This window comes from Mesoplodon bidens (assembly GCF_964165515.1).
Source record: "Mesoplodon bidens genome assembly, contig: HAP1_SCAFFOLD_1188, whole genome shotgun sequence".
NCBI classification, from domain to species: Eukaryota; Metazoa; Chordata; class Mammalia; order Artiodactyla; family Ziphiidae; genus Mesoplodon; species Mesoplodon bidens.
Window position 1 is genome coordinate 51,380 of NW_027672239.1, and position 16,700 is coordinate 68,079.

Below are 16,700 nucleotides of genomic sequence, written 5' to 3' on the forward strand. Positions count from 1 at the left end.
TGGCTGCCGCCCTCGGGAAAATCGGGAGGGGCGGACAGGGACGCTAGGACACCGCGCACCTCCTGGCAAACAGTCCCTACCGGCCAGCAGGCACCAAAGACGGCTCTCCGTGCGCAGAGCGGACCCACGTACACTGGGAGAATCCTGTCTCGGCCCCAAGGGTTGCTCACAGCCGGGGCCCCGGGCGCTGCGGGCGGGGCGGGCGCAGATCCGCGGGGCGGGCGCAAGGAGGGGGTGGGACCTCTGCGCCCGGGCCGCCTCCTCTGGGTACAAACACTGCAAGCAGGCTCCTAGGCTCCACACGCCTCCCACCAGCTCACGGGCCTCTTGGCCGCTTGCTTTCGACCCCCGGCCTCGCCTTGGCTCCAAATGGACCCCAACTGCTCCTGCCCCACTGGTAAGGAACCCCTGGCTCTGGGCCTTGGATGCCCGCTTCTCAGCCCAGGACACAGTGTCCCTGGGGTTAGATGAGGAAGAAGTTTCAATTTGAGCACAAGTGGACGGCCGCGGTTCACCCAGTGCTTTCTTCCCAGCCAGGGCAGCGACAGCATTTTTTTAATCTATTTTTTGTTTTGTTTTTTGGCTGTTACCACTCAGCTTGTGGGAGCTTAGTTCCCTGACCAGGGACGGAACCCAGACACTAGGAAGTGAGAGCGCTGTCCCCTAACCACTAGATCGCCAGAGATTTCCAGCCTCTATTTTTGAAAGGGGAGTACAGAGGCTCAAGACTGCCTTTGTTGAGGTCACCCAGCAGGTCACGGAATTGCTAGACCCAGGGTTTGGAGGAGGCCTCGGACTTGCCGGGACTGGATGGGAGGAGGGGACACTGCCTCTTTGGGGTTCAGGCCATGGGCCCTGGCCCCCAGCCCCAGTCAGCCTGGGCTGGGTCTGGAGCCTGGGACCTTCCCTGTGGAGTCCCATCAGGAGGGGACCTACTCTCCTTGGACCAGAAGAGACGAGCTGGGGCTTCTCTATCTGCCTGAGTGGACACGAGCTCCCAGGGCTGCGTCCTGACGGAGGAGGAGGGCTCAGGGAGGCATTGCTGACCGTCTGCTGTAGCTCCTGCATCCCTCTCCCTGCTCACTGCTGGCCTTTCCCTTCCTGGCAGGCGGCTCCTGCAGCTGCGCTGGCTCCTGCACCTGCAAGGCCTGCAGATGCACCTCCTGCAAGAAGAGTGAGTGTGCGGGGCCTTCTCTGGCAATGCGGGGTGTGGGCTGAGTGCAAGGAGGGAGCCCAGAGCTCAGCAGGCAGGAGCAGGACAGTGACCAAACTTCCCGGCACCCCCCTCACCAGGAAGGGATTCCCAATCAGAGCTGGAATCACCTTCGACATGACCGAGACCCAGGCGCGCACTAGAGAACAGGGAGACTGAGGCCCAGACGGGTCACCAACCAACAACCTCAGACCTGTCACTAGAACTAGTCCTCCTCCCTCCTGAGTCACGCTTCTGAATCCTCCCAGGGACTGAAGCACTGTAGGGACATGAACGAGTGACCCTGTGTGGCTTCTCGGACCTGGTGCAGCCCCTTCCTGTTGAAGCAGCCCAGAGCCTCCCTATCCCGAGCGGGAGCTGCTCTGTGAGGGGTTTGCCTCCACTTTGATCCTGAGGACTTGGCTCACATCACTGGTGGTGCTGGGGGCCGGCTTTGTCTTGTCCCCAGAGGCCCTGCTCAGTGTCTCTCCAAGGCGCTATGCCCTGTCCTGGGCACAGATGGGGCAGGCGACCTGAACCTAGTGCCTGAGAGCAATTCTCTCAGGACAGAGGACACCGTCGTAAACTCAGGGTCTGGGCCTGAGGGCGGCTGGGCCAGGCCTGCTGTTGGGAAGGGTGGTTGCGGACAACGCGTGGTCCGACTGCACGCTGCCCTTGCCTCCCCAGGCTGCTGCTCCTGCTGCCCCGTGGGCTGCGCCAAGTGTGCCCAGGGCTGCGTCTGCAAAGGGGCCTCGGACAAGTGCAGCTGCTGTGCCTGATGTCGCGGAGAGCCTGCCCCAGGTGTCAACAGGGCAACCAGGACAAACCTGCATTTTACCGTTTTTCATACAAGCGGACCTGACGCTACATTCCTTTTTCTATGAAATATGTGAGTTGTAATAAAAGTTGTTGACTTTATTCTGGCTCTGTCTTCCTTCTTCTGTCTTGAACAAAGAGACGCCGTGCCCATCAGGGCTGGCGTGGGGAACTGGACTGGACGTGCAGAGACCTCGGCTCTGGACCAAAGAGTACCCCCCCCCACCCCCCAAAACCCACGCACACGGAGCGTCTTAGCCCCTTAGGTTAAGTTGAGCTTCAGTTTCTCAGCTCCAAATGAAAGCCTCGCCCGATGACATAGGGCACTGGACACACAGAGGACACGCTCCCTCTATTCCCCTTACGAGTAGGGATTGCAGAGAACGTTGTCCATTTCTCATTGTCCTTCTCTGGGGGCCCCTGCCAAACTCAGTCCTCGGTGATGAGAGCCTGGAAAAGTACCCAGAGGGGATGGAATCCCACACCCCTCTTGTTTGACTTCTACACGCGACTGGCGTCTAAAACACCCTGGAAAGACCTATTTGTATTTTCTGCCACAGTTTTAACCCTGGTCAGTAAAAAGAATCGCTGAGATAAAATAGAAAAGGACACTATATGTGACACCCATTTTTCCCTTCAACACGTCAAATCACCTTCATACGTGGAGGAGCAATTCTGAAAGCTGGACGCTTTCATGTGCTGCACTTACATTGAAGGTGTGCCCGAGTCCTGGGAACGCTTCACAGACGCCCCACTGTGCGGACCACACACGCCTGGAGCAGCTCTGCCCCCTGCCTCCCCACAGGGAACATCAGTCTTGGCTTGCCCAGGGCTACTGACAGGACACTCGCCACCCGTGACAGCTCCCTGCAGGGCCTTGGCTCTGAATCTTCGCAAGTTCCTCCCTAGATCAGGCTGACATCTTCCCTTCCCTCAAATGCAGCCCGTGGCTACTTGACACCCCGATAGTGATTTGAATTTGGTGGGAATTTCCCAGCTGTTTCCCTGAGACTTGCTTTCAGAAGAAGGACCTCATGTGTTCCTCTGCAGAGTGATGGTGGTGCTGCAGTGCGGAGGGCCTGGTGCTGTTTATTAGCAAGAAGCGTGTGCTGAGGGAACAGGTAATATAGTTCAGGTGTTGCGCCCCCTGGCGGTCTGGGGAGGGAACTCCTAGTTGATGGGCACTCGGAGAGAAAGAGGAGACACGTGGCTCAGAAGTCAGGAGCAAGATTGCCCACAGGTGCCCTGTGTGAAGGGGGGCATTTCAGGAGCCGGCCCGTTCTGCGTGCGTGGGTGTTGGTGTCAGGCACTCGGGTTCACAGCCAGCATGCCACTTCCTGACCTGGCAAGTCACTGATACTCTCGGAGATTTCATTTCCTCCTTTCGCTAAAAAAGATTAATTTCAATGAGGGGGAATAAGCCAGATAGTGGCCTGGCTCCTAGCTCGGGCTTCCCGAACGGTGTCCTTTATGATCGCTCTCTCCACACTGACATTTGTGCACAGAGAATCCTTGAGCTCCCAACAAGCTCCTGGAGAAAGGCTCCCTGGTTTGCAAGCAAGCTCATGGTGAGGGCACAGATGGATAGGAACCTTGCTTATCCAGTGCCAGAGGGCGTGGGGATGTTCTCCAACAAGCCCCATGGAACGAGGCACCGCCACAGCATTTGCACAGACTCAGTGAACCTGCAAGGTCTGGAGTGAGGGTGCCAATTGCAGAGAGGTTAAGCAACTTACCCAAGGGCACACAGCCTATACTCAGAGGACTACGCCTACACTACAGCTGTCTCACCTCCCGGCCACAGGGTGCCGGTTATGACATCACTGGAGGCTGAATCCGGCCTCTCCTTTTTCAGGGCTGCAAGGGTCTTCAGAGACAGTCCAGCTGTGCTCCTGGCTGCAGAGGTGGGAGGCTGAAGCCCAGAGAGGTCACAGAGCTGTGCAGAGGGCTCTGACTGCCAGCTCAGGGCTTTCCCACCGCTGCCTCTGTGCCAGGTGTTCCGTGTTCTCACCTTTCATGGGATGACACGGTGTCCGGTTGGGCGGGGGGCTGCAGTCAGCCTGCAGGAGGGCCAGTCCCATCTGTGTCACATGTAGCCCTGTGACATAACCTCTCTCTGGCTCAGTCTCCTCTGCTCTAAAGGGCAAAATAATAGTGTCTGGCTCTCGGGACTACAGAATTGAATACACGCAAAGAAGGTCAGAACCTACCGGGCACTCAGTGAGTCATCCATCGGATCACCGATTCACTTATTTATCTCTTTATTTATTTGTTATCATTAGCCTAGGAGACATTGTCCTCCTTCCAGACACGCAAGCAAGGATGGTGTGTTTAGCTCTGTGCTCTGGGCCGTCCTCATCAACCCTGTGAGCCTGGGACCAGTTCCCCTGAGAGGGTTATCCGGCCTTCCCGCAAAGAGCCGTTGACACTACAGGTAGAAAGCCGTGAGTCACACAGTCGCCGTCCTCCTAACACATACAGAAGGATCCTGCCATTTCTGCTGTCACCTGCATCCGGATTTCCTTACCATTTTCTTTTCAGCGATTTTCCGAAATATGTTATGCCAAAAGAAACCTCTTGAACACTACTGAAGGAGAGAGTCAGAAGGCAGCCACAAAGTCATAAATCCATTCCTATTCCGTCACTCTGGTCGCCCCCAGGATTGAGCTGGACATGGCAGAGACGGGCTGAGGACACAGCTCTGGGCCAAAGGGGAGCTTTCTCACTGACTCCCTCTCTCAGCCGCGAAGCGACAAAAGCACAGAAGCAGGGCACCACTCCCCAGCACCGTGGGCCTGCCTCCGGAGCCTCCTTGTACTGTAGGTAGTTTGGCCTTTGGGAAACGGGCTCCTGACTAGGATCTCCCTTCCCGGTTGGTGTGACAGTTCAAAGAGCAAGAGTGATGAACAAGGCTTGGCCTGGACTCCACGGTGAGTAACTGTCGGGACTACTCAAAGGGAACTATCCACTTGTCTCGCTGCTTTGTTATTTAACGCCAGGTCTGCCTATCACCTACAATGACGCCGTCCCTGGGGAGCATCCCATGATTGGGGAACCTCCACCCTGGCGTGGGGTGGACCGGCTACAGTGAGGAGCCCCCCTGGAAAGTTGAGGCAAAGAAGCCCCCGCGGAAATGAGCCAGGATCCCTCCAGGAAAGGAAGACACAAGTGAGGACGACTAGCGGCTGAAGGCAATGTTCAGCGCGCTGCGGTTCCAGGAGACGGTACCGGAAACATGCTTCCAAAGGACCGTGGTGGGGACCGGGGCTGGCAACGCCTGGGGACACGTGGGCTGGGCGAAACGGTGCTGAGGGTCACATCCGCCTGCCGTCTCTGACACCGCTCCCCGGCTCCAGCCAAGCCAGGGACACGAGCGGGAGGCGGGGGCTGTTCTCAGGCTGCAGGAAACGGCGACCCGCAGGCCGGCGGCGCGGGGCCCGGGGCGGGGAAGACCGCAGGACGCGGGAGCTGGATTCCTGCACAACCCGCCAACAGGGTGGCTGCTCCCGTCGGGCACATGGGGAAGGGGCGGCCGGGGGGCTGGGACACCGCTTACCGCACGGCACCCGGTTCCTCCGCTCCAGCCGGCACCGAAGTGGAATCGTGCGCTCGGCCCCGCCTGTTGCTCACAGCCCGGCCCAGGGCGCTGAGGGCGCTGAGGGCGCTGCGGACGGCGCGGGCGCGGGCGCGGGCGTGGGCGCGGGCGCGGATCCGCGGGGCGCGTGCAAGGCGGGGGCGGGGCCTCTGCGCCCGGGCCGCCTCCTCGGCCTATAACTGAGCCCCCGGGCTCCTCGCTCCCACACGGCCCCCACCGGACCCGTGCAGCCGCTTCGCCCCTTGCTTTGGACCTCGGGCCTCACTTCTCCTCCAGATGGACCCCAAGTGCTCCTGCCCCACTGGTAAGGGAGCCCTGGCTTTGAGCCTTAGGATGCCCCCTTCCCAGGCACAGGACGACAAGGGAGGGTTTTGAGTTTGAGCTCAGGAGGACTCCTGTCACGGGTCCGGGGCTTTCTTGGTAGCCAGGCCCCTGGGAGCATGTCAGTCTCCCTTTGCCTCTCTGTTGACACTGAGGGCACGGAGGCTCCAGGCTGTCCTTCTTGAGGTCACCCAGCTGGTCAGGGGATTGCTAGACCGGGACCCAGTGTTTGGAGGAGGCCTCGGAGCTGCCAGGACTGGATGGGAGGAGGGGACACTGCCTCTTTGGGGTTCAGGCCATGGGCCCTGGCCCCCAGCCCCAGTCAGCCTGGGCTGGGTCTGGAGCCTGGGACCTTCCCTGTGGAGTTCCATCAGGAGGGGACCTACTCTCCTTGGACCAGAAGAGACGAGCTGGGGCTTCTCTATCCGCCTGAGTGGACACGAGCTCCCAGGACTGGGTCCTGACGGAGGAGGAGGGCTCAGGGAGGCATTGCTGACCGTCTGCTGTAGCTCCTGCATCCCTCTCCCTGCTCACTGCTGGCCTTTCCCTTCCTGGCAGGCGGCTCCTGCAGCTGCGCTGGCTCCTGCACCTGCAAGGCCTGCAGATGCACCTCCTGCAAGAAGAGTGAGTGTGCGGGGCCTTCTCTGGCAATGCGGGGTGTGGGCTGAGTGCGAGGAGGGAGCCCAGAGCTCAGCAGGCAGGAGCAGGAGAGAGACCAAACTTCCCGGCACCCCCCTCACCAGGAAGGGATTCCCAATCAGAGCTGGAATCACCTTCGACATGACCGAGACCCAGGCGCGCACTAGAGAACAGGGAGACTGAGGCCCAGACGGGTCACCAACCAACGACCTCAGACCTGTCACTAGAACTAGTCCTCCTGCCTCCTGAGGCACGCTTCTGAATCCTCCCAGGGACTGAAGCACTGTAGGGACATGAGCGAGCGACCGTGTGTGGCTTCTCGGACCTGGTGCAGCCCCTTCCTGTCGAAGCAGCCCAGAGCCTCCCTATCCCGAGCGGGAGCTACTCTGTGAGGGGTTTGCCTCCACTTTGATCCTGAGGACGTGGCTCACATCACTGGTGGTGCTGGGGGCCGGCTCTGTCTTGTCCCCAGAGGCCCTGCTCACTGTCTGTCCAAGGCGCTGTGCCCTGTCCTGGGCACAGATGGGGCAGGCGACCTGAACCTAGTGTCTTGAGAGCAATTCTCTCAGGACAGAGGACACCGTCGTAAACTCAGGGTCTGGGCCTGAGGGCGGCTGGGGCCAGGCCTGGTGTTGGGAAGGGTGGTTGTGGACAACGCGTGGTCCGACTGCACGCTGCCCTTGCCTCCCCAGGCTGCTGCTCCTGCTGCCCCGTGGGCTGCGCCAAGTGTGCCCAGGGCTGCGTCTGCAAAGGGGCCTCGGACAAGTGCAGCTGCTGTGCCTGATGTCGCGGAGAGCCTGCCCCAGGTGTCAATGGAGGACCATGGGCCGACCTGTGTTTTTATACAACTCTTACTTGATTGCTACATTCCCTTTCCTATGAAATATGTGAGTTGTAATAAAAGTTGTTGACACTCTTCCGACTCGGTTCTTTTTTCTGTGCATTGGGAATAAGGGCTTTTGTGCCATCCAGGGCTGGTGTAGGAGACTGGATGAGAAGTGCAGAGACTTGGGTACTGGAACAAAATGTGAGTCCCTCACAAACTGAGTGCCTAAGACAAGCCACACTCCCTCACTGGGTTCATCTTCCGTAAAATGGAAGAGCATTAGACCAGATGCTCTAAGGGTGTTGAGCAGATACAAGGTCCCCTCCATTCTCATGGCAAGGGTTCGTGGCATGGCAAGGGTCGGTGACTTCTCAATGCCTCATTTCCCATCCTCTGATTTCCCTGGCTAACTTCACGTCCTCATAGATTTTAGGCTTCATAGACTCGAAAGAAGTTGGAATCACACCTCCAGTTACCTGAATCCCTACCTGGAAGTCTCAAACTCCCTGCACTGAAAGATGTGTGAATTTTCTAGCTGTGGTTTTTATTTTCTAACTTCACAAACCTAAACTTTGGTAAAATAAAATTAAGTGAACTACTAAGAAGAATTTCAAAGGACACAAAATACAAAACCCAATTTTTGATTCAGTAAATTTGAATAAATGTATGAGGATCAGAGTAATACAGGAAAAATTTAAAAAGTAAAAACATGTTTGTTCACCTGAAACTAACACAATATTGTAAATCAGCCATACTTCAATTATTAGAAAAAAACCATGAGTTCATCAAAGGAGTATGTTGAACACGGAAAACACTTTCAAACGCCCCACTGTGTGGATCACCCACACCTGAAGTAGCTCTTCCCACCATCCCCACAGGGAACATCCGTCTCGGCTGGTCCAGTGCCAGTGAGAGGACACCTGCTACCCCTGAGAGCTCCCTGCGGTGAGTTGGCTCTGAATCTTTGGAAGTTCCTTTAGGTCAGGCTGAACGCTGCCTTCAAAATCCAGCCCTTGGCTACTGGAAACCAGCAAAGTGACTAGGAATTTGTAGGTAATGCCCAGGCATTTCCCAACAAGAGGCAGAGTACCTGGAAACTGGTTCCACATGAAGGACTTCATGTCTGCCTGTGCAGGGTAGTGTCAGATTCTGCATTTACAACGTGGTGGTGGTATTTATTAGGAAGGAGTGAGGCGCTGAGTGACCTGTAAATAATGGCGAGAGCTGGTCCTCCTGACAACTTCTGGAGGGATTTGCTATTTGATGGAAAGTCAAAGAGAAAGACGAGTCACGTGGCCCAAGTGTCAGGACCGCACTCACCCACAGGTGTCCTGTGTGAAGAGGGGATTTTAGGAGCCAGCCTGTGCTGGGTGCATGGGTGCTGGTGTCAGGCAGTCTTGGTTCACAGACCACAGTGGCACTTACCAGCCGCGTATCCTAAATGAGTCGCTCGACCTCTCTAAGTCTCCATGTCCTATAAAAAGGAGATGATATCCCTGTGTGGTATTGAGAGTGGCCTAGCTCCTCACTAGGGCTTAATAAACTCTGTCTACTAGGATGCTTCTGTTCACAGTGACTTTACTGGGACACAATCTTGCTGAATTCCAACAAGCTCTTGGGGAAAGGCTCATGGTGTTGCAAGCATGACTCCAGGCTGGAGGTTCAGGTTTGATTGCAAGTTTACTGATCCACTGGCAGGGGGAGTGCGGATGCCCTGCAATAGCCCCCCTAGGATAAAATGCTGCCACACCATTTGGAGAAACACAAAATCAATGCCCATCCTTCCTATCACTTGATCTATATTGAACCAGTAACACAGTGAACCTGCAGGGGCGGGAATGATTGCGCCAGCTACCCAGAGTTTCAGCAACCTGCCTAAGGGCACACAGATCATATTCAGAGGTCTGAAGCTATAGCAAGGCTGTCTCACCTCCTTGCCAAAGGTCGCCGATTAGGAGGTCACTGAAGGCTGAGTCCTGCCTATCATTATTCAGAGCTGGAAGTGTCCTTTCAGACAGTCTAGTTGTGCTTCTGGCTGCAGAGATGGGAGACTAAAGTCCAGAGAGGTCACAGAGCTATGCAGAGGGATGTGACTGCCTGCTCAGTGCCCTTCCCACTGCTGAATACTGAAAGGGAAATAACCACTTTTCATGCTTTGCTCTTTAATGCCAGGTCTGCCCATCACTTACAATGATCCCTTCCACGGGGTGGGATCTCATCCTTTGCGAACCTCCATCCTGGTGCAGGGTGGACTGGCTAGGGTCAGGAAATCCCCTGCCAAGTTTAGGCCAGGAGCACAGGGACAAGTGTGCCCATCCATCCATTCAGTAGTGCAGGAAAGAAGGAAGGATGGGAGGCAGAGGCCTGAGTTGGTCGCGGTGCTCTTACGGAGAAACGTTAGAGAAGCGCTGCCTAAGGACCATCGTGGGGACCAGGACAGGAAATGGTGGGGGAAGAGGGAGTCGGAGGATTGGTGGTGAAGGTCACATCCACCGCCGCTCTCTGCACACAACTCCCAGGATCCAGCCATGCCTGGGACGGGAGCGCGAGACTAGGGTTGCACACGGGCTCCGGAAAGGGGGAACCTGAAGACAACAGCGCGGGGGCCGGTGGTGGGGAAGACAGCGAGGATACAGAGGCTGGGTTGCTGGAAAATCCCGGAACAAGGTGGCTGCCGCCCTCGGGAAAATCGGGAGGGGCGGACAGGGACGCTAGGACACCGCGCACCTCCTGGCAAACAGTCCCTACCGGCCAGCAGGCACCAAAGACGGCTCTCCGTGCGCAGAGCGGACCCACGTACACTGGGAGAATCCTGTCTCGGCCCCAAGGGTTGCTCACAGCCGGGGCCCCGGGCGCTGCGGGCGGGGCGGGCGCAGATCCGCGGGGCGGGCGCAAGGAGGGGGTGGGACCTCTGCGCCCGGGCCGCCTCCTCTGGGTACAAACACTGCAAGCAGGCTCCTAGGCTCCACACGCCTCCCACCAGCTCACGGGCCTCTTGGCCGCTTGCTTTCGACCCCCGGCCTCGCCTTGGCTCCAAATGGACCCCAACTGCTCCTGCCCCACTGGTAAGGAACCCCTGGCTCTGGGCCTTGGATGCCCGCTTCTCAGCCCAGGACACAGTGTCCCTGGGGTTAGATGAGGAAGAAGTTTCAATTTGAGCACAAGTGGACGGCCGCGGTTCACCCAGTGCTTTCTTCCCAGCCAGGGCAGCGACAGCATTTTTTTAATCTATTTTTTGTTTTGTTGTTTGGCTGTTACCACTCAGCTTGTGGGAGCTTAGTTCCCTGACCAGGGACGGAACCCAGACACTAGGAAGTGAGAGCGCTGTCCCCTAACCACTAGATCGCCAGAGATTTCCAGCCTCTATTTTTGAAAGGGGAGTACAGAGGCTCAAGACTGCCTTTGTTGAGGTCACCCAGCAGGTCACGGAATTGCTAGACCCAGGGTTTGGAGGAGGCCTCGGACTTGCCGGGACTGGATGGGAGGAGGGGACACTGCCTCTTTGGGGTTCAGGCCATGGGCCCTGGCCCCCAGCCCCAGTCAGCCTGGGCTGGGTCTGGAGCCTGGGACCTTCCCTGTGGAGTCCCATCAGGAGGGGACCTACTCTCCTTGGACCAGAAGAGACGAGCTGGGGCTTCTCTATCTGCCTGAGTGGACACGAGCTCCCAGGGCTGCGTCCTGACGGAGGAGGAGGGCTCAGGGAGGCATTGCTGACCGTCTGCTGTAGCTCCTGCATCCCTCTCCCTGCTCACTGCTGGCCTTTCCCTTCCTGGCAGGCGGCTCCTGCAGCTGCGCTGGCTCCTGCACCTGCAAGGCCTGCAGATGCACCTCCTGCAAGAAGAGTGAGTGTGCGGGGCCTTCTCTGGCAATGCGGGGTGTGGGCTGAGTGCAAGGAGGGAGCCCAGAGCTCAGCAGGCAGGAGCAGGACAGTGACCAAACTTCCCGGCACCCCCCTCACCAGGAAGGGATTCCCAATCAGAGCTGGAATCACCTTCGACATGACCGAGACCCAGGCGCGCACTAGAGAACAGGGAGACTGAGGCCCAGACGGGTCACCAACCAACAACCTCAGACCTGTCACTAGAACTAGTCCTCCTCCCTCCTGAGTCACGCTTCTGAATCCTCCCAGGGACTGAAGCACTGTAGGGACATGAACGAGTGACCCTGTGTGGCTTCTCGGACCTGGTGCAGCCCCTTCCTGTTGAAGCAGCCCAGAGCCTCCCTATCCCGAGCGGGAGCTGCTCTGTGAGGGGTTTGCCTCCACTTTGATCCTGAGGACTTGGCTCACATCACTGGTGGTGCTGGGGGCCGGCTTTGTCTTGTCCCCAGAGGCCCTGCTCAGTGTCTCTCCAAGGCGCTATGCCCTGTCCTGGGCACAGATGGGGCAGGCGACCTGAACCTAGTGCCTGAGAGCAATTCTCTCAGGACAGAGGACACCGTCGTAAACTCAGGGTCTGGGCCTGAGGGCGGCTGGGCCAGGCCTGCTGTTGGGAAGGGTGGTTGCGGACAACGCGTGGTCCGACTGCACGCTGCCCTTGCCTCCCCAGGCTGCTGCTCCTGCTGCCCCGTGGGCTGCGCCAAGTGTGCCCAGGGCTGCGTCTGCAAAGGGGCCTCGGACAAGTGCAGCTGCTGTGCCTGATGTCGCGGAGAGCCTGCCCCAGGTGTCAACAGGGCAACCAGGACAAACCTGCATTTTACCGTTTTTCATACAAGCGGACCTGACGCTACATTCCTTTTTCTATGAAATATGTGAGTTGTAATAAAAGTTGTTGACTTTATTCTGGCTCTGTCTTCCTTCTTCTGTCTTGAACAAAGAGACGCCGTGCCCATCAGGGCTGGCGTGGGGAACTGGACTGGACGTGCAGAGACCTCGGCTCTGGACCAAAGAGTACCCCCCCCCACCCCCCAAAACCCACGCACACGGAGCGTCTTAGCCCCTTAGGTTAAGTTGAGCTTCAGTTTCTCAGCTCCAAATGAAAGCCTCGCCCGATGACATAGGGCACTGGACACACAGAGGACACGCTCCCTCTATTCCCCTTACGAGTAGGGATTGCAGAGAACGTTGTCCATTTCTCATTGTCCTTCTCTGGGGGCCCCTGCCAAACTCAGTCCTCGGTGATGAGAGCCTGGAAAAGTACCCAGAGGGGATGGAATCCCACACCCCTCTTGTTTGACTTCTACACGCGACTGGCGTCTAAAACACCCTGGAAAGACCTATTTGTATTTTCTGCCACAGTTTTAACCCTGGTCAGTAAAAAGAATCGCTGAGATAAAATAGAAAAGGACACTATATGTGACACCCATTTTTCCCTTCAACACGTCAAATCACCTTCATACGTGGAGGAGCAATTCTGAAAGCTGGACGCTTTCATGTGCTGCACTTACATTGAAGGTGTGCCCGAGTCCTGGGAACGCTTCACAGACGCCCCACTGTGCGGACCACACACGCCTGGAGCAGCTCTGCCCCCTGCCTCCCCACAGGGAACATCAGTCTTGGCTTGCCCAGGGCTACTGACAGGACACTCGCCACCCGTGACAGCTCCCTGCAGGGCCTTGGCTCTGAATCTTCGCAAGTTCCTCCCTAGATCAGGCTGACATCTTCCCTTCCCTCAAATGCAGCCCGTGGCTACTTGACACCCCGATAGTGATTTGAATTTGGTGGGAATTTCCCAGCTGTTTCCCTGAGACTTGCTTTCAGAAGAAGGACCTCATGTGTTCCTCTGCAGAGTGATGGTGGTGCTGCAGTGCGGAGGGCCTGGTGCTGTTTATTAGCAAGAAGCGTGTGCTGAGGGAACAGGTAATATAGTTCAGGTGTTGCGCCCCCTGGCGGTCTGGGGAGGGAACTCCTAGTTGATGGGCACTCGGAGAGAAAGAGGAGACACGTGGCTCAGAAGTCAGGAGCAAGATTGCCCACAGGTGCCCTGTGTGAAGGGGGGCATTTCAGGAGCCGGCCCGTTCTGCGTGCGTGGGTGTTGGTGTCAGGCACTCGGGTTCACAGCCAGCATGCCACTTCCTGACCTGGCAAGTCACTGATACTCTCGGAGATTTCATTTCCTCCTTTCGCTAAAAAAGATTAATTTCAATGAGGGGGAATAAGCCAGATAGTGGCCTGGCTCCTAGCTCGGGCTTCCCGAACGGTGTCCTTTATGATCGCTCTCTCCACACTGACATTTGTGCACAGAGAATCCTTGAGCTCCCAACAAGCTCCTGGAGAAAGGCTCCCTGGTTTGCAAGCAAGCTCATGGTGAGGGCACAGATGGATAGGAACCTTGCTTATCCAGTGCCAGAGGGCGTGGGGATGTTCTCCAACAAGCCCCATGGAACGAGGCACCGCCACAGCATTTGCACAGACTCAGTGAACCTGCAAGGTCTGGAGTGAGGGTGCCAATTGCAGAGAGGTTAAGCAACTTACCCAAGGGCACACAGCCTATACTCAGAGGACTACGCCTACACTACAGCTGTCTCACCTCCCGGCCACAGGGTGCCGGTTATGACATCACTGGAGGCTGAATCCGGCCTCTCCTTTTTCAGGGCTGCAAGGGTCTTCAGAGACAGTCCAGCTGTGCTCCTGGCTGCAGAGGTGGGAGGCTGAAGCCCAGAGAGGTCACAGAGCTGTGCAGAGGGCTCTGACTGCCAGCTCAGGGCTTTCCCACCGCTGCCTCTGTGCCAGGTGTTCCGTGTTCTCACCTTTCATGGGATGACACGGTGTCCGGTTGGGCGGGGGGCTGCAGTCAGCCTGCAGGAGGGCCAGTCCCATCTGTGTCACATGTAGCCCTGTGACATAACCTCTCTCTGGCTCAGTCTCCTCTGCTCTAAAGGGCAAAATAATAGTGTCTGGCTCTCGGGACTACAGAATTGAATACACGCAAAGAAGGTCAGAACCTACCGGGCACTCAGTGAGTCATCCATCGGATCACCGATTCACTTATTTATCTCTTTATTTATTTGTTATCATTAGCCTAGGAGACATTGTCCTCCTTCCAGACACGCAAGCAAGGATGGTGTGTTTAGCTCTGTGCTCTGGGCCGTCCTCATCAACCCTGTGAGCCTGGGACCAGTTCCCCTGAGAGGGTTATCCGGCCTTCCCGCAAAGAGCCGTTGACACTACAGGTAGAAAGCCGTGAGTCACACAGTCGCCGTCCTCCTAACACATACAGAAGGATCCTGCCATTTCTGCTGTCACCTGCATCCGGATTTCCTTACCATTTTCTTTTCAGCGATTTTCCGAAATATGTTATGCCAAAAGAAACCTCTTGAACACTACTGAAGGAGAGAGTCAGAAGGCAGCCACAAAGTCATAAATCCATTCCTATTCCGTCACTCTGGTCGCCCCCAGGATTGAGCTGGACATGGCAGAGACGGGCTGAGGACACAGCTCTGGGCCAAAGGGGAGCTTTCTCACTGACTCCCTCTCTCAGCCGCGAAGCGACAAAAGCACAGAAGCAGGGCACCACTCCCCAGCACCGTGGGCCTGCCTCCGGAGCCTCCTTGTACTGTAGGTAGTTTGGCCTTTGGGAAACGGGCTCCTGACTAGGATCTCCCTTCCCGGTTGGTGTGACAGTTCAAAGAGCAAGAGTGATGAACAAGGCTTGGCCTGGACTCCACGGTGAGTAACTGTCGGGACTACTCAAAGGGAACTATCCACTTGTCTCGCTGCTTTGTTATTTAACGCCAGGTCTGCCTATCACCTACAATGACGCCGTCCCTGGGGAGCATCCCATGATTGGGGAACCTCCACCCTGGCGTGGGGTGGACCGGCTACAGTGAGGAGCCCCCCTGGAAAGTTGAGGCAAAGAAGCCCCCGCGGAAATGAGCCAGGATCCCTCCAGGAAAGGAAGACACAAGTGAGGACGACTAGCGGCTGAAGGCAATGTTCAGCGCGCTGCGGTTCCAGGAGACGGTACCGGAAACATGCTTCCAAAGGACCGTGGTGGGGACCGGGGCTGGCAACGCCTGGGGACACGTGGGCTGGGCGAAACGGTGCTGAGGGTCACATCCGCCTGCCGTCTCTGACACCGCTCCCCGGCTCCAGCCAAGCCAGGGACACGAGCGGGAGGCGGGGGCTGTTCTCAGGCTGCAGGAAACGGCGACCCGCAGGCCGGCGGCGCGGGGCCCGGGGCGGGGAAGACCGCAGGACGCGGGAGCTGGATTCCTGCACAACCCGCCAACAGGGTGGCTGCTCCCGTCGGGCACATGGGGAAGGGGCGGCCAGGGGGCTGGGACACCGCTTACCGCACGGCACCCGGTTCCTCCGCTCCAGCCGGCACCGAAGTGGAGTCGTGCGCTCGGCCCCGCCTGTTGCTCACAGCCCGGCCCAGGGCGCTGAGGGCGCTGCGGACGGCGCGGGCGCGGGCGCGGGCGCGGGCGTGGGCGCGGGCGCGGATCCGCGGGGCGCGTGCAAGGCGGGGGCGGGGCCTCTGCGCCCGGGCCGCCTCCTCGGCCTATAACTGAGCCCCCGGGCTCCTCGCTCCCACACGGCCCCCACCGGACCCGTGCAGCCGCTTCGCCCCTTGCTTTGGACCTCGGGCCTCACTTCTCCTCCAGATGGACCCCAAGTGCTCCTGCCCCACTGGTAAGGGAGCCCTGGCTTTGAGCCTTAGGATGCCCCCTTCCCAGGCACAGGACGACAAGGGAGGGTTTTGAGTTTGAGCTCAGGAGGACTCCTGTCACGGGTCCGGGGCTTTCTTGGTAGCCAGGCCCCTGGGAGCATGTCAGTCTCCCTTTGCCTCTCTGTTGACACTGAGGGCACGGAGGCTCCAGGCTGTCCTTCTTGAGGTCACCCAGCTGGTCAGGGGATTGCTAGACCGGGACCCAGTGTTTGGAGGAGGCCTCGGAGCTGCCAGGACTGGATGGGAGGAGGGGACACTGCCTCTTTGGGGTTCAGGCCATGGGCCCTGGCCCCCAGCCCCAGTCAGCCTGGGCTGGGTCTGGAGCCTGGGACCTTCCCTGTGGAGTCCCATCAGGAGGGGACCTACTCTCCTTGGACCAGAAGAGACGAGCTGGGGCTTCTCTATCCGCCTGAGTGGACACGAGCTCCCAGGACTGGGTCCTGACGGAGGAGGAGGGCTCAGGGAGGCATTGCTGACCGTCTGCTGTAGCTCCTGCATCCCTCTCCCTGCTCACTGCTGGCCTTTCCCTTCCTGGCAGGCGGCTCCTGCAGCTGCGCTGGCTCCTGCACCTGCAAGGCCTGCAGATGCACCTCCTGCAAGAAGAGTGAGTGTGCGGGGCCTTCTCTGGCAATGCGGGGTGTGGGCTGAGTGCGAGGAGGGAGCCCAGAGCTCAGCAGGCAGGAGCAGGAGAGAGACCAAACT

The 16,700-nt window shown here is 58.0% G+C and overlaps 3 protein-coding genes across 3 annotated transcripts; all 3 read left to right on the forward strand.

Annotated features, from left to right (window-relative positions):
* Positions 1-255: 255 nt before the first annotated feature.
* LOC308610447 (metallothionein-1E) lies at positions 256-2,125 on the forward strand. The gene is made up of 3 exons (XM_081259579.1): positions 256-397; positions 1,109-1,174; positions 1,880-2,125. The coding sequence occupies exons 1-3, from the start codon at positions 370-372 to the stop codon at positions 1,969-1,971; spliced, it is 186 nt and encodes a 61-aa protein (XP_081115705.1). The 5' UTR covers positions 256-369; the 3' UTR covers positions 1,972-2,125.
* Positions 2,126-5,768: 3,643 nt separating this feature from the next.
* LOC308610449 (metallothionein-1E-like) lies at positions 5,769-7,386 on the forward strand. Its single transcript, XM_081259580.1, has 3 exons — positions 5,769-5,907; positions 6,483-6,548; positions 7,256-7,386. The coding sequence occupies exons 1-3, from the start codon at positions 5,880-5,882 to the stop codon at positions 7,345-7,347; spliced, it is 186 nt and encodes a 61-aa protein (XP_081115706.1). The 5' UTR covers positions 5,769-5,879; the 3' UTR covers positions 7,348-7,386.
* A 2,927-nt stretch (positions 7,387-10,313) lies between these two features.
* On the forward strand, positions 10,314-12,140 carry LOC308610452 (metallothionein-1E). The gene is made up of 3 exons (XM_081259583.1): positions 10,314-10,454; positions 11,166-11,231; positions 11,937-12,140. The coding sequence occupies exons 1-3, from the start codon at positions 10,427-10,429 to the stop codon at positions 12,026-12,028; spliced, it is 186 nt and encodes a 61-aa protein (XP_081115709.1). The 5' UTR covers positions 10,314-10,426; the 3' UTR covers positions 12,029-12,140.
* The last annotated feature ends 4,560 nt before the right edge of the window (positions 12,141-16,700 follow it).

Bases quoted from the DNA above. Each gene is read 5' to 3' on its own strand.
- LOC308610447 (XM_081259579.1), top strand. From the start codon at position 370: ATGGACCCCAACTGCTCCTGCCCCACTG. The intron at 398-1,108 runs GTAAGGAACCCC...CCTTCCTGGCAG, and splicing joins CAACTGCTCCTGCCCCACTG to GCGGCTCCTGCAGCTGCGCT. The intron at 1,175-1,879 runs GTGAGTGTGCGG...TTGCCTCCCCAG, and splicing joins ATGCACCTCCTGCAAGAAGA to GCTGCTGCTCCTGCTGCCCC.
- LOC308610449 (XM_081259580.1), top strand. From the start codon at position 5,880: ATGGACCCCAAGTGCTCCTGCCCCACTG. The intron at 5,908-6,482 runs GTAAGGGAGCCC...CCTTCCTGGCAG, and splicing joins CAAGTGCTCCTGCCCCACTG to GCGGCTCCTGCAGCTGCGCT. The intron at 6,549-7,255 runs GTGAGTGTGCGG...TTGCCTCCCCAG, and splicing joins ATGCACCTCCTGCAAGAAGA to GCTGCTGCTCCTGCTGCCCC.
- LOC308610452 (XM_081259583.1), top strand. From the start codon at position 10,427: ATGGACCCCAACTGCTCCTGCCCCACTG. The intron at 10,455-11,165 runs GTAAGGAACCCC...CCTTCCTGGCAG, and splicing joins CAACTGCTCCTGCCCCACTG to GCGGCTCCTGCAGCTGCGCT. The intron at 11,232-11,936 runs GTGAGTGTGCGG...TTGCCTCCCCAG, and splicing joins ATGCACCTCCTGCAAGAAGA to GCTGCTGCTCCTGCTGCCCC.